Raw genomic sequence first — 14,393 nt, 5'->3', positions numbered from 1 at the left:
TTGAGGGGGACAAAGCAGATCGTAAGGACCTGCATGATTGGCCTCCACCTTTGCAGGGACGGACCTTTGGATGTTACACTGCTGTCCAGGAATGAACCCTCGGAGAATAAGCTCACACGCCAACGCTATAACATGTAAAGGGCCCCTTTGTTGCAAAATGCTTAGAGGCAGGGAAGATGGATGCAATGTGTGGGGAAAAGACAGCAGCGAATTAGTCATCGTGGCAGTGGAGTTGCCTTTAAAAAAAAAACGCTCAGCAAAAATATGGCTCCCAAACCCACAGTCAGGAGCTCTGCATGAGAAACCGAGTGTGCGATTCTCCCTTTGACTTAGCCATGTCCTCATTAGAATTCTGTGTGCTGTTGCTGGTTCTATAAATAACACTCAAGGAGATGTTTGATTGCCAGAATCCTGTACACCCCACAGCCTCCTCAATAGCATGGGCTTTACATACTATTAGTGAATCTTTGGCATCTCCAGCATTAACTGTAACCATTTTTAATTAACCTGATTTAGTAGCAGAATGCAACACTGATGAAAATGAGAGGTTGGAACAAATAGTTATTTATTCCAGCGCAGTGGTAATGACTGTTGAAATAGATGATTCTAATTAACTTCAAAGAGGAGTCTTCATAAATTTAAAGGGAGAGGGAACCCAGCCATGTCCCATAACGGCTTATGAGGGGTAGAAGGGGACAGATCCTGCAAATACTTAATTCTGAGTAATTGTGTTCTTGGTGGTTCAGTGGCTACATTTTTAAAAAAAACCTGGAGCTTGTTTCCTCACATGCAGAGTGCATTGGCTGTCAGGCAACAGAAACCCCTGGTGGAGTGGGGAGAGGACTCTGAATCATAGAATCATAGAATAGTAGAGTTGGGAGGGGCCTATAAGGCCATCAAGTCCAACCCCCTGCTCAATGCAGGAATCCAAATCAAAGCATTCCCGACAGATGGCTGTCCAGCTGCCTCTTGAATGCCTCCAGTGTTGGAGAGCCCACTACCTCTCTAGGTCATTGGTTCCATTGTCATATGGCTTTAACAGTTAGGAAGTTTTTTCCTGATGTCCAGTCGAAATCTGGCTTCCTGCAACTTGAGCCCATTATTCCGTGTCCTGCACTCTGGGATGATTGAGAAGAGATCCCGGCCCTCCTCTGTGTGACAACCTGAAGAGCATTGTGCCCTGCCCAGTAGCCCTCTTTGCTTCTACCACCTTTCAGGGGAGGGGGACCGGGGCCATCACCAGTTCAGCATTGGGACTGAAAAGCATCTGGGTGCTAAGCCTGTTCTAGCAGGAGGAGGAAGAATTTCCTGGGGTTGCTGCCGCTCACCTGGCAAGGCTGCAATAGGAGGAATAGGTGGAGAGGTCCCTGAACGTCACTACTTCCCCCCGGGTGCTTCCAACAGCCATAGCCTCTGAGGGCTGCAGGGACAGGTGGCAGTCAGAGCATCTGGTGGACATGGGAGAGGACCCTGAAGAACACCTTCCCCAGCCCCCAGTGGATTGATACTAACAGCAGCACCTGATCATTCCGGATCAGTTAGGACCAAACTAGACAATATGTGTTGTCTTTTAAATGGCAACATGTTTTAAATAGCTGCATTGGTTGCCAGTTTGTTTCCAGGCCCAATTCAAAGTGCTCACATTAATAGACTTGGGCCCCAAGTATCTGAAAGCCCACCTCCTTCCCTATACAGTAGGGCCCCGCTTTACAGCGTTCCGCTAATACAGCAGTTGTGAATTGTAGAAAGGCCCCACTTTACAGCGCTTGTTCCGCTTTTATGGCAGTTTTTTTGCCGCCGGGCACCATTTTGGTCAATGTAAGTCAATGGGATCCGTTTTACAGCGGTTTTCGCTTTACAGCGGGGGTCCGGAACATAACCTGCTGTATGAGCAGGGCCCTACTGTTGACCCTCTTGAGTATTAAGATCAGGAAAGGGGGCCCTTTTGAAGCTCAGAAGCTTGGGGGGGGGTGCCTGGGAAAGGGCGTTCTTTGTGGCCAGTTGTGGAATTCCCTCCCCACAAAGGTATGTCTCGCAACTTCACTATGCAATTTTTGGTGAATGCTGAAGACCTCTTTATCTTGGCATTTACATCTGTGAGGTATATTTTTAGACACACACCCTTACTTTCGTGATTGTAATTCATTTTAAATCGTTTTTAGTGTTATATTTTAAATTGTAAGCTGCTCTGAGACCTTAGGGTGAAGGGCTGGTAATAAATTATAATTGTTTTTCTTGTGTCTGTTGTTTTCTAAATAGCAGCCATGGGGGGGGGGTTGGGGGGGAGGACGAAGTGATCATGATGGGGGCATGGGCAGTTGTCACTTTCTGCTGTGCTCAGGCCTGATCAAAATCCTTCTTCCCTAGCTGTTGTTTCTCTCTGAAGGGAAACTTCACCAGTAAATCTGATTTTCTTATTGTGAACCTTGTGTACAAGCACTGTAAAATAAATACAATTTTGCACTTTTTGTGCACTTGGAGTATTTTAGAAATAAGGGGGAGCTATCAAGTACGCAAGTACCTGCTTGATCTTGTTATTCTATGCATCTAATTGTCCTTTGGAGAGTACGGGGTGGTGCAGAGTTCAAGAGTTTGGGTCCTTGGCTAGAGCTTTTCCTGATGTGTTTTTCCTGACGTGTCATCCTTTTGCCGCTCTCAGTTGCTGCAGTTTGTCATTCTCTCTCTGCACAGATATTTGCTCCTTGTTTTACCACCAGCTAAAGCATCTCATCTCTCTTTTCAGGTTATCCCGCTGGGTATCCCACAGCTGCCCCTACCTACAACCCAAATATGTATCCGACCACCAGCCCTGGTTACGCCCCAGGTAAACAGATAAACTTTCTTTTTCCATTAGTCACATTTGATGGTATGCAAAATCTCAGCCTTATCCATTGTTTTTAAGCCACATATTGTGGTTAGTGTGTCTGTGTCTTTTCAGCAGATATTTCATTTTCTCAGCAGTGTTATCAGATCTACCATTATCAACACAGCATTAGTTTTTACAACATGTAGTATGGAACATTTAGCAGGACACTGTAAAGTCTGTTGCCAGGTGTATTCTCATTAAGAACTGAGACATATCTGCATGCATTGTTTAAGTGAAATACATGGCAATACTGCATAGGTTTCCTTGATTGCTTGTTGTCAAAAGTATGCTAAAAGAGGATAAGGATATCACAGAGAAGCTAAATGAATCCTTTTCCTCTGTCTTCACTGTGTCTGAACTAACTTTTGCAGGAAGCAAGTCTGAGGAACTAAAGCAAATAGTGGTGATAAAAGATACAGTTCTAGGCTTTACAGACAAAAAAATGAAAACTGACAAATCACCAGGTCTGGAGAGCATCCACCTGAGAGTCTTCAAAGAGAACGACTCAAAGAACTCAAATGTGAAATTGCTGATCTTCTAACAAAAATGTGTAACTTGCCCCTCAGATCCTCCTCCATACCTGACTGGAAAGTGGCCAAAGTAACACCAATCTTTAAAAAGGGAGCCAAGGGGGATCCCAGAAATTACAGGACAGTTAGCGTAACATCTGTCCCAGGTAAACTGGTAGAAAGTATTGTTAAAAGATAAACCCAAGATATAGAAGAGCAAGCCTTGCTGAAGCAGAGCCAGCATGGCTTCTGTAAGGAAGAATTCTACTAGAATTCTTTGAGAGTGTCTACAAGCATATAGATAGAGGTGATCCAGTGGACATAGTGTACTTGGACTTTCAAACAGCTTTCACCAAGGTACTTCACCAAAGACTCCTGAGTAAGCTTAGTAGTCATGGAATAAGAGGAGAGGTCCTCTTGTGGATCAGGAACTGGCTAGGAAACTGAAAGCAGAGAGTGGGAATAAATAGATAGTCCTCCCAATGGAGGGATGTAGCAAGTGAAGTCTCCCAATGGTCAGTATTGGGACCTGTGCTTTTTAACTTATTCATAAATGGTCTAGAGTTAGGGGTGAGCAGTCAGGTGGCCAGGTTTGCTGATGATACTAAGTTGTTCAGGGTTGTTAAAACAAAAATGGATTGTGAAGAGCTCCAAAAGGACCTCTCTAAACCAAGTGAATGGGTGGTAAAATGGCCAATGCAATTTAGTGTAAACAAGTGTAGAGTTATGCATATTGGAGCAAAAAAGTCTCAATTTCACATATATGTTCATGGGGTATGCATGGTGTTGACTGACCAGTGTGCGGCAGCTTTGAAAAAGCAAATTCCATGCTAGGCATCATTGGAAAATCTATTGAAAATAAAACTAATGATATAATGCTGTTGTAAACATCTATGCTGCAGCTGCATTTGGAATACTGTACAGTAGGGCCCCACTCATACAGCGGGTTACGTTCCGGACCCCTGCTGAAAAGTGGAAACCGCTGAAAAGCAGCACTCATTGAATAGAATGGTGCGCGACACCCGAAAGCTGCCATAAAAGCGGAACAAGCTCTATATGAGTGGGGCTTTAGTCTAATTGAGACCGCTGCATTAGCGAAGCGCCGTAAAGCAAAGCGCCATCAAGCAGGGCCCTACTGTATACAGTTCTGGTTGCCTCACCTCAAAAAGGATATTGTAGAGCAGCCTCTCCCAACTTTTGGGTCCCCAGATGTTGCTGGACTACAACTCCCATCAGCCCCAGCCAGCATGGCCAATGGCCAGGAATGATAGGAACTATTGTCCAGCAACATCTGGGGACCCAAAGGTAGGGAAAGGCTGTTTTAGAAGGTGAACAGGTGTAGTTAATGCATATTGGAGCAAAAAATCTTCATTCCACATATATGCTGTGGGCTCTGAACTGGCAGCGACTGACCAGGAACGAGACCCTGGAGTCGTAGTTGATAACTTGAAGATGTTGACCCAGTGTGCGGCAGCTGTGAAAAAGCAAATTCCACGCTAGGGATTATTAGGAAAGGTATTGAAAATAAAAATGCTGATATAATGCTGTTATAAATCTATGGTGTGGCTGCATTTTGAATATTGTGTACCATACTGGTCATCTCACCTCAAAAAGGATATTGTAGAGCTGGAAAAGATTCAGAAGAGGGCAACCAAAATTATCAAGGCGTGGAGCTCCTCCCCTATGAGGAAAGGTTGCAGCATTTGGGGCTTTTTAGTTTGGAGAAAAGGCGGGTCAGAGGAGACATGAGAGAAGTGTATAAAATTATGCATGGCATTGAGAAAGTGGATGGAGAAAAGTTTTTCTCCCTCTCACATAACACTAGAACTCGTGGACATCCAATGAAGCTGAATGTTTAAAGATTCTGGACAGAAGAAAAAAAAACGTCTTCACAGAGCACATAGTTAAACTGTGGAATTTGCTCCCACAGGAGGCAGTGATGGCCACCAACCTGGATGGCTTTAAAAGAGGGTTAGACAAATTCATGGAGGAAAAGGCCATCAGTGGCTACTTATTGATCTCTAAGCCTTCAGTACAGAGGCCTGGAAAGATGTGGTGTTGGCTGCATTATCCTTGCATATTCCACCATTTCTAGAAGTGGCACACCTTATTGATAAGTCCAGTGTACTGAATTACTCAAAACAGAACCTGATTTTCAAGCTTTATTTCACAACAACAACTAATAATACTTCCTCCAGCTCATTTGCATATAAGATCTTTCTAAAAGATGGGTGCCTTTGTCCAACAAGGTTGCATTATTAAAAGGCATTGGGGATGGAGCTTTTCAGGTAAATAATATAATCTGGTCCTCTGGAATTCTGAGGCATTTTCTTTTTTAATCTTCTTTCTTGTAAGTGGATTTTGTTTCCTATATCTCAGTACTTGCTGGAAAGAGATGCAAAGCAGGTTAAAGCAATTTGTGCAATATTGATCTGACAAACTTCATGTGAGCCTGACTGCCAGACAGTCTTGTTCTAGCCTTTCGGCCCAGGGCCCCAAAATGTTTGTGCCAGGAACCTCCCAGGCAGAATGACTCTGTAATAAACTGGCTTATACTGTAATAAAGGATGGGTAAAGTATCTTTCAGATCCTCCGTGATGCAGAGTGGTAAGCGGCGGTAACGCAGCCGAAGCTCTGCTCACGGCCGGAGTTCAATTCCAACGGAAGAAGGAAGTCGAATCTCCGGTAAAAGGGGTCGAGGTCCACTCAGCCTTCCATCCATCCGTGGTCAGTAAAATGAGTACCCGGCATACGCTGGGGGGTAAAGAAAGGCCAGGGAAGGAACTGGCAATCCCACCCCATATATACGGTCTGCCTAGTAACCGTCGCAAGATGTCACCCTAAGAGTCGGAAACGACTCGCACTACAAGTATCTTTAAAGTATCTTTCAAGCCCTAGCAGCTCCTTGTTGAAAAATAATGCATCTGTTCCTTTCTAGGGTTTTTGCTTTCTGTGAGTAGGTTTGTTTTTATTTGGAGGGAGGGTGTCTTGCAATATCCCTATAAGTAGAGTGTACATTTAATTATCTCAGAGGCCAGTTCTTGCTAGACCCATTTCGATTAATAATACAGCAGATAATAATACAGGTCATCCATTATATCAGCTCCCACCCAGAAGGGATGTTTGCTGAAACCCAACCACAAAATTAGCTGTAATTAGCCTGAGATTTGCTTCCCTCCATTCAATACATGGTCACCCCCTATTTCAGAGTCTATTGAGATGATGGTTCCAAAGGGATGTACGTCCAATGCAGCCTGGACCACAGGCTTGCATAGGTTGCCTGCTGTTGCCCAGGCAGCCTTTCTGTAGCTGGGATAGCGCTTACAGCAGCATCTTTCACGAACCTACTTGTTGGCTTCTGTCAGGCCCCTTCCTGTGGTCACCGCCTTGTCACTGTCCCACCTCAGGGTCCTGCTGTCTCTTAACAGTTCTCTCACCGGCTCTAGCAAAGATCTCTTAAGATCCCCCTGCTAGGCAGCACCACCAGACACTCCCTGTAAACAATATTGCCTTGAGACTGTGCCTTCGTCTCCTCCTGGCTTATTGTTCCTTTGTGTCTGGGTGCACTTACAGGCCTCAACCCCCCTGTATCTTTGTGCCTATAAAGATTACAGCCCTGGGTTGCTCTGGATACCTGATGATGTTACACTATCTCTTCACCGCTGCCACCATTGATACTGTTTCCCCACCTTGGTATATGCCCTGCCCACCCTTCTGGTCTGTGTAAACCCAGCCAAGGACCAGGCGTTTTGGTAAACCAAGAAATATTTATTTATATACACAGGCAATAACAAGATTACTTAAAGGTTCATTCAACAAGTGTGTGGTTTCATAAGATGCGTTACTCTTTATGTTTCTAGTCATCAATAACCTGCCTCACTACCTGCCTAATCCAATCCACCCAACAACCCTCTCCAAAACCAACCAACCCTCCAAAACCCTCAGAACGAACTCCCCCAACTCAACTGTCATCCTCTCATTTATACCTTCAGACACTCAAACGCTTAGCCAATCCAATCATCGTACAACACTCATCAGCATTCCAACCCATGTACTCCCCCCTCTCACTCAGCCTACTTACCACATATACTCTAATAAACCCGAACTTACCATATTTACAGTATTATATATACAGGGACATCACAGCTTCCTGCATTTTTTCTGTGGTCTTCAATCTGCAAACTATGCTGGAGTATATCCTGAAAGTTTTTCTTTCTTTCTTTTTAAGGCTGGCATTTGGGTCCAGGATTAAGCTTTTCATTGGGGATGAGAATCTGTGTGGCATGTTATGTTTAGTGTGATTTTTATTGTGTATTTGTATTGCACCCCAAGACCTAAGGAAATAGTGAACAAAAGTTCAAATAAATTGACATTTGAATTTCTGTTCACCCTTTCCTTAGGGCTTGGGGAGAAACATACTTATTTAGAGTAACTCATGAAAAATAGTTTGACTCCTATTGAACATTTTTTCCCATGATTGGTGTGCAGTTTCTACAATTCTGTGTAATTTGCCTGAAATCAGTGGTTTACCAGAATCTTGAAGGCTCCTTGAAACTTCTATAGAGGGATTTTATTAACTGTATTCATTATTTATTCACTGAGTTTATAGCTTTCTGGAAGGCATTTGAGTCTCTAGTGGGTGGGTAACCTGTGGCACTCCAGATGTTGCTAGACTACAATTCGCCTCCTCCCTGACCATGCAAGCTGTGCCTGATTGGAGATGGAGTCCAACAACATCTGGAGGGTCACAGATTACCCATCCCTGCTTTAGACGATGATGTGATCCCATTCCACTTGTATTCCTTGCTTCTTCTTGCTAGCTGTCTTATGGGTATTCTTTTCCTTGAAAGTAGCTGCTCTGCTGTGATGTCATGGAATGTTCTTCCTCATTGCTCAGGGGAAATTATCAGCAAGGTACGAAAAGTGAGAGCAGTGGAAAATAGAGAGCCAGGGTGTTGTAATGGCAGACTAGGACCTGGAAGACCAGGGGTCAAATCCTCACTCAGCCATGAAGCTTGCTGGGTGACTGGGCCAGTCACAGTCTCTCAGCCTAACCTACCTCACAGGGTTGTTGTGAGGATAAAATGGAGAGGGAGGAGAGCCATGTATGCCACCTTGAGCTCCTTGAAGGAAAGGTGGAATATAAATGTAATAATAAATAAAATCAGTTTGTTTGGGAAAACCCTCACATGCAGTTTAGGGGAAGATGTTGTGTGTTTCAGACAGGTTAAGCTTTGGCTGTGAAGGAACTATAGTGAGGTGAAAAAGGTGATATTGGAATGTGAGTGGCAGAGTTCCATATATTGATTTTTAACTAACCAGCCAGATATTTGACTGCAGGTCTCTAATTGCATATAGATACATGTATTTCAGTATCTTTGCTATGTATAAACAAGGGCAATGACTTATATATGACTGTTTAAAGAAAGCCATGCATGAAATAATGTCTTCCCAAACTGTTCTACATTTCAGAATTTTTGCTCTATTCAATTTCAACTAAGTAGTATTTTATTGATGTCTCCATCTTTTTTCTTCTTTTTTTGGCAGGCGGCCACTTGAAGGTCAGGCAGAACCTTCTTTTCCTTGAAGGAACTGCTATGATATCATTCAGAGATTTGTAACTGCCATTTACCACTAGAAGTACTGCTGTTGGCAGATCCTATACCAAAGGGTTGCCCGTGTCTTTTGTTGCATTGGGAATCCCGCTGGTGGGGTGAAGAAATCACTCAGGAGTCTGTGTGGCTACTGGACAGAAGCTAGACGTGGGTGGGAGGGCTAGGCATTGTAATAGATCAGGACTAGAGGGGGGCAAGGAAGAGAAAGAGATGGACTATTGAGTGGGAGGTGTTACAAGGCTCAGTGGGTTAGAGCTGTCTTTCCAACCCTGATACCCTGCAACACCCATCAGCCCCAGCCAGCATGGCTAATCATGGGGGATGATGGGAGTTGTAATCCAAAATATTTAGAGCAGGGCATCAGGTTGAGGAAGGCTGGCTTAGAACATGTTGTTGGACTACAACTCCTATCATCCCTGATCATTGGCCATGCTAATGGGAGTTGGAGTCTGACAACTGGAGGTACACAGGTCCCACCATCCTCACTTAAAGTATAAAAGGGCAGAGGGATTACCAGAGCAGAGGGAAATTTTAGGAAGTTTCCAGATGGATATTGGGAATAATTTGGCCACTGAGGGGAACCCACCAGAGCGTGGAAGGAGGATGAATGATGTTCACCTGTCTTGTGAGGCTACTCTAAAGGCCAAAGGCCAATGGGAAGTGAGGGCATTCTCCTTCAGAGGGAGTGTATCTTCCCACTTAACTTTGTGGCAGAGTGAAGCTCAGTGGCACAGTGGTGGGAGAAGCTGCCCTTGCTGAGCCTCAGCCACTCAGGACCCTGTTTCAGAACAAGATCTGTTAAGATGGCCCAACCTCTCAAAAGGGGCCATTTTCTCTGGAATGACTGAAAGTACAGCCATACTAGCAGTTTACTGCCGGCTTGTGAGAGAGTGCTGGAAATTTAGGCAAGTAGGGAAAAGAAACCTGACCACTTTCAGCTGTGCTATACAGCTGCACTTATACACCATACGTTTAAAGCTCATGACTTTCCCCAATGAATCCTGGGTGCTGGGAAATGTAGCTCTGTGAAGGGTAGACTGCAGTTCCCATGATTCTTTGGGAGTTAGCATGTACACACCCTTAGTGTTTCCTTTTCCTGCTTCATATGATGTGAAACTGCTGCTGCTGCTGCTGCTGATACTACTATTGTTGTTAATAAAATAATAATAATAATAATAATAATAATTTATCCACCCTCATAGTGGGTCTTAATAATTTTAAAACACATAATTAAATTAGGCAACCAGGGATTGGGCCTTCTCTCTGGTCCCCCCCCCCCGATTTGTAGAATACCCTTCCTAGAGTAAGGGAAAGTCCTGTCTCAGTAACCTATTAGAATTCTTTGAGGGTGTCAACAAGCATATAGATAGAGGTGATCCAGTGGACATAGTGTACTTCGACTTTCAAAAAGCGTTTGACAAGGTACCTCACCAAAGGCTTCTGAGGAAGCTTAGCAGTCATGGAATAAGAGGAGAGGTCCTCTTGTGGATAAGGAATTGGTTAAGAAGCAGAAAGCAGAGAGTAGGAATAAACGGACAGTTCTCCCAATGGAGGGCTGTAGAAAGTGGAGTCCCTCAAGGATCGGTATTGGGACCTGTACTTTTCAACTTGTTCATTAATGACCTAGAATTAGGAGTGAGCAGTGAAGTGGCCAAGTTTGCTGACAACACGAAATTGTTCAGGGTTGTTAAAACAAAAAGGGATTGCGAAGAGCTCCAAAAAGACCTCTCCAAACTGAGTGAATGGGCAGAAAAATGGCAAATGCAATTCTATATAAACAAGTGTAAAATTATGCATATTGGAGCAAAAAATCTGAATTTCACATATACGCTCATGGGGTCTGAACTGGCGGTGACCGACCAGGAGAGAGACCTCGGGGTTGTAGTGGACAGCACGATGAAAATGTCGACCCAGTGTGCGGCAGCTGTGAAAAAGGCAGATTCCATGCTAGCGATAATTAGGAAAGGTATTGAAAATAAAACAGCCGATATCATAATGCCGTTGTATAAATCTATGGTGCGGCCGCATTTGGAATACTGTGTACAGTTCTGGTCGCCTCATCTCAAAAAGGATATTCTAGAGTTGGAAAAGGTTCAGAAGAGGGCAACCAGAATGATCCAGGGGATGGAGCGACTCCCTTACGAGGAAAGGTTGCAGCATTTGGGGCTTTTTAGTTTAGAGAAAAGGCGGGTCAGAGGAGACATGATAGAAGTGTATAAAATTATGCATGGCATTGAGAAAGTGGATAGAGAAAAGTTCTTCTCCCTCTCTCATAATACTAGAACTCGTGGACATTCAAAGAAGCTGAATGTTGGAAGATTCAGGACAGACAAAAGGAAGTACTTCTTTACTCAGCGCATAGTTAAACTATGGAATTTGCTCCCACAAGATGCAGTAATGGCCACCAGCTTAGATGGTTTTAAAAGAAGATTAGACAAATTCATGGAGGACAGGGCTATCAATGGCTACTAGCCGTGATGGCTGTGCTCTGCCACCCTAGTCAGAGGCAGCATGCTTCTGAAAACCAGTTGCCGGAAGCCTCAGGAGGGGAGAGTGTTCTTGCACTCGGGTCCTGCTTGCGGGCTTCCCCCAGGCACCTGGTTGGCCACTGTGAGAACAGGATGCTGGACTAGATGGGCCACTGGCCTGATCCAGCAGGCTCTTCTTATGTTCTTATGTTCTTAGAGAGAGACTATGACACAAACTTTATTGCCATTAAAGTTGAGATAGGTTTTTTTTATTCTCCTTTGTTGTATTATTTCTAGTCTGTTCATTTTTAATGTAAGGGTGGAGGGACAATTTTATTTTTGATGTTTCATTTATTTCTCTCATATTTTTTTTTCACCCCTGAACTGGAAAGCTGCCCATGGTGAAAAGCCCAGACTGTTAAGGAACCCTCTTCTTTTTGTGGATGGGGAGGCCAGGGAGGAGAGATCTGGAACCAAGCAAGACTTTCAAAAACTTTTGGACAAGTTACTTCACCAAAGACTCTTGTGTAAGCTTAGCAGTCATGGAATAAGGGGAGAGGTCTTCATGTGGATCAGGAATTGGCTAAGTAGAAGGAAGCAGAGAGTAGGAATCAATGGGCAGTTCTCCCAGTGGAGGGCTCTAGAAAGTGGAATCCTCCAAGGATTGGTATTAGGACCTGGGCTTTTTAACTTGTACATAAATGATCAAGAGGTAGAGGTGAACAGTGAGGTGGCAAAGTTTACTGATGATATTAAATTGTTCAGAGTTGTTAAAATAAAAAGGGATTGCAAAGAGCTCCAAAAGGATCTCTCTAAACCGAACGAATGGAGGGTAAAATGGCAAATGCAATTCAATGTGAACAAGTGTACTTAATGCATACTGGAACAGAAAATCTTCATTCCATGTATATGCTGTGGGCTCTGAACTGGCAGCGACTGACCAGGAACGAGACCCTGGAGTCATAGTTGATAACTTGACGATGTTGACCCAGTGTGCGGCAGCTGTGAAAAAGCAAATTCCATGCTAGGGATTATTAGGAAAGGTATTGAAAATAAAAATGCTGATATAATGCTGTTATAAATCTATGGTGTGGCTGCATTTTGAATATTGTGTACCATACTGGTCACCTCACCTCAAAAAGGATATTGTAGAGCTGGAAAAGATTCAGAAGAGGGCAACCAAAATTATCAAGGGGGTGGAGCTCCTCCCCTATGAGGAAAGGTTGCAGCATTTGGGGCTTTTTAGTTTGGAGAAAAGGTGAGTCAGAGGCGACATGATAGAAGTGTATAAAATTATGCATGGCATGGAGAAAGTGGATAGAGAAAAGTTCTTCTCCCTCTCTCATAACACTAGAACTCGTGGACATCCAATGAAGCTGAATGCTGGAAGATTGAGGACAGACTAAAAAAAGTCATTCTTCCCACAACACTTAGTTAAACTATGGAATTTGCTCCCACAGGAAGCAATGATGGCCACCGACTTGGATGGATTTAAAAGAGGATTAGACAATGGAGGATAAGCCATGATGGCTGTGCTCTGCCTCCATAGGTGGTGGGAGCTTGCTTCTAAATACCAGCTGGAGGAAACGGCAGGAGGGAGAGTGGCCTTGCGCTCAGGGCCTGCTGTCGGGCTTCTCACGAGCATTTCATTGGCCACTGTGAGAACAGGATGCTGGACTAGATGGGCCATCGGCCTGATCCAACAGGCTTGGCTTATGGTCTTACTTCTTCACAACTGCGCTGTGGTGTTGCTCTAAATTGGAAAGGGGGCAGCTGAGCAACTGGGGCATCCATTGCTGCTCCTGCAAAACTGGAAAGGGAGCTCTCATTCAAGCAACAGCGTAGAAACATGGAAGAAGGGAGAGTTAGTGTGTGTGTGAGAGAGAGAGACAAAGAGGGATCGCTGTACAGTCGGTGCTTAGTTGCCTCGCAAAACGGCCACTTCTCTGGTGACTTATTCTCCCCCATCCACCCCCAGCCATGACAAGTATTCTTATGCCAAGTTCGAAATTGCCATATGCCACATCAGACCATTGCCTCATCTATGCTTTAAGCCAGGAGTCAGTATGCATTTTTATTTCTGTTGAGGGCCACATTTCCTCAGGGTGATCTATTGGGGGCTGCATGCTAGCAGTGGGCTGGAGTCACAAATGGACAAGGCATCCCTGTCTCTCTCACTGCCTGCCAGTCCTTTCTCCCTCCCTCTCTGCTACTCTGTTTATCTTCCTTCTTTACTTCCTTTTTCTACAACACCATTTCCCCCTCCTTGCCAGTCACGTGAAGTTGGGCCAAGGGCTGCTGCCGTCCCTGGAGCCACAGGTTGCTCACCTGTGCTTTAAGTGGAAATGCTAGAAATTGAAATGCATGCAAATCATGTGCCCTTGCCACATGGATTGGCACCATCACGTTTTTAGTCTTGCTCTTTGTTTCTGTGTTCCCATTGGTTGCAGGAGAGGGGACAGGGGCCCTCCATATCTGGATAAAAACATGTGTGATGAGTACGTGTAGACATTATAGGTGGGCTGGGGATGGCTGTGGGATGCCTTACCACAGGGAGGCTGATTTTCAGCAGTGGCATCCTTCTGGGAGCTGCAGTGTGTTCCTTGGCTCTGAGTGGGCTGGACAGAAGCAGAGAAAAAGGCGAGCGAGGTGGCTGGCAGGTGAGGAAGTAACTGACCTGCCCCCACTCCCATCCTGCCTTTTCTCAGGATCCATTTCACAAAATGTTCTGGATCTTGCTACTCCTGCCACAGGTGATTGGACCTACAGGAGATATCTCCTCACCCACTCAATATTGTAGAACCTCGTTTTCCAGACTGCTATAAAAATTGTTTCAAACCAAGCTGTTGCTCCAGGCCGAAAGTCCCATGTACACCTGAGCCAGTCCCTTTATATGCATCTTGTCACCACAGCACAGGGGAAGGCTGAACTTCAC

The 14,393-nt window shown here is 44.6% G+C and overlaps 1 protein-coding gene across 11 annotated transcripts in view; it reads left to right on the top strand.

The window, feature by feature from the left end:
• FAM168A (family with sequence similarity 168 member A) overlaps positions 1-14,393 on the top strand; it is a 251,675-nt gene that overhangs the window by 213,534 nt on the left and 23,748 nt on the right. For all 11 annotated transcript variants that reach the window (XM_061629089.1, XM_061629088.1, XM_061629079.1 and 8 more), the window contains one exon: positions 2,744-2,824. In XM_061629089.1, coding sequence (XP_061485073.1) covers positions 2,744-2,824 — 81 coding nt within the window. The remainder of the gene's footprint in view (positions 1-2,743; positions 2,825-14,393) is intronic.

Source organism: Rhineura floridana, chromosome 5 (genome assembly GCF_030035675.1).
Source record: "Rhineura floridana isolate rRhiFlo1 chromosome 5, rRhiFlo1.hap2, whole genome shotgun sequence".
NCBI lineage: Eukaryota > Metazoa > Chordata > Lepidosauria > Squamata > Rhineuridae > Rhineura > Rhineura floridana.
Note: the sequence above shows the minus strand (reverse complement) of the source record. Positions and strands in the feature narration are given on the sequence as shown.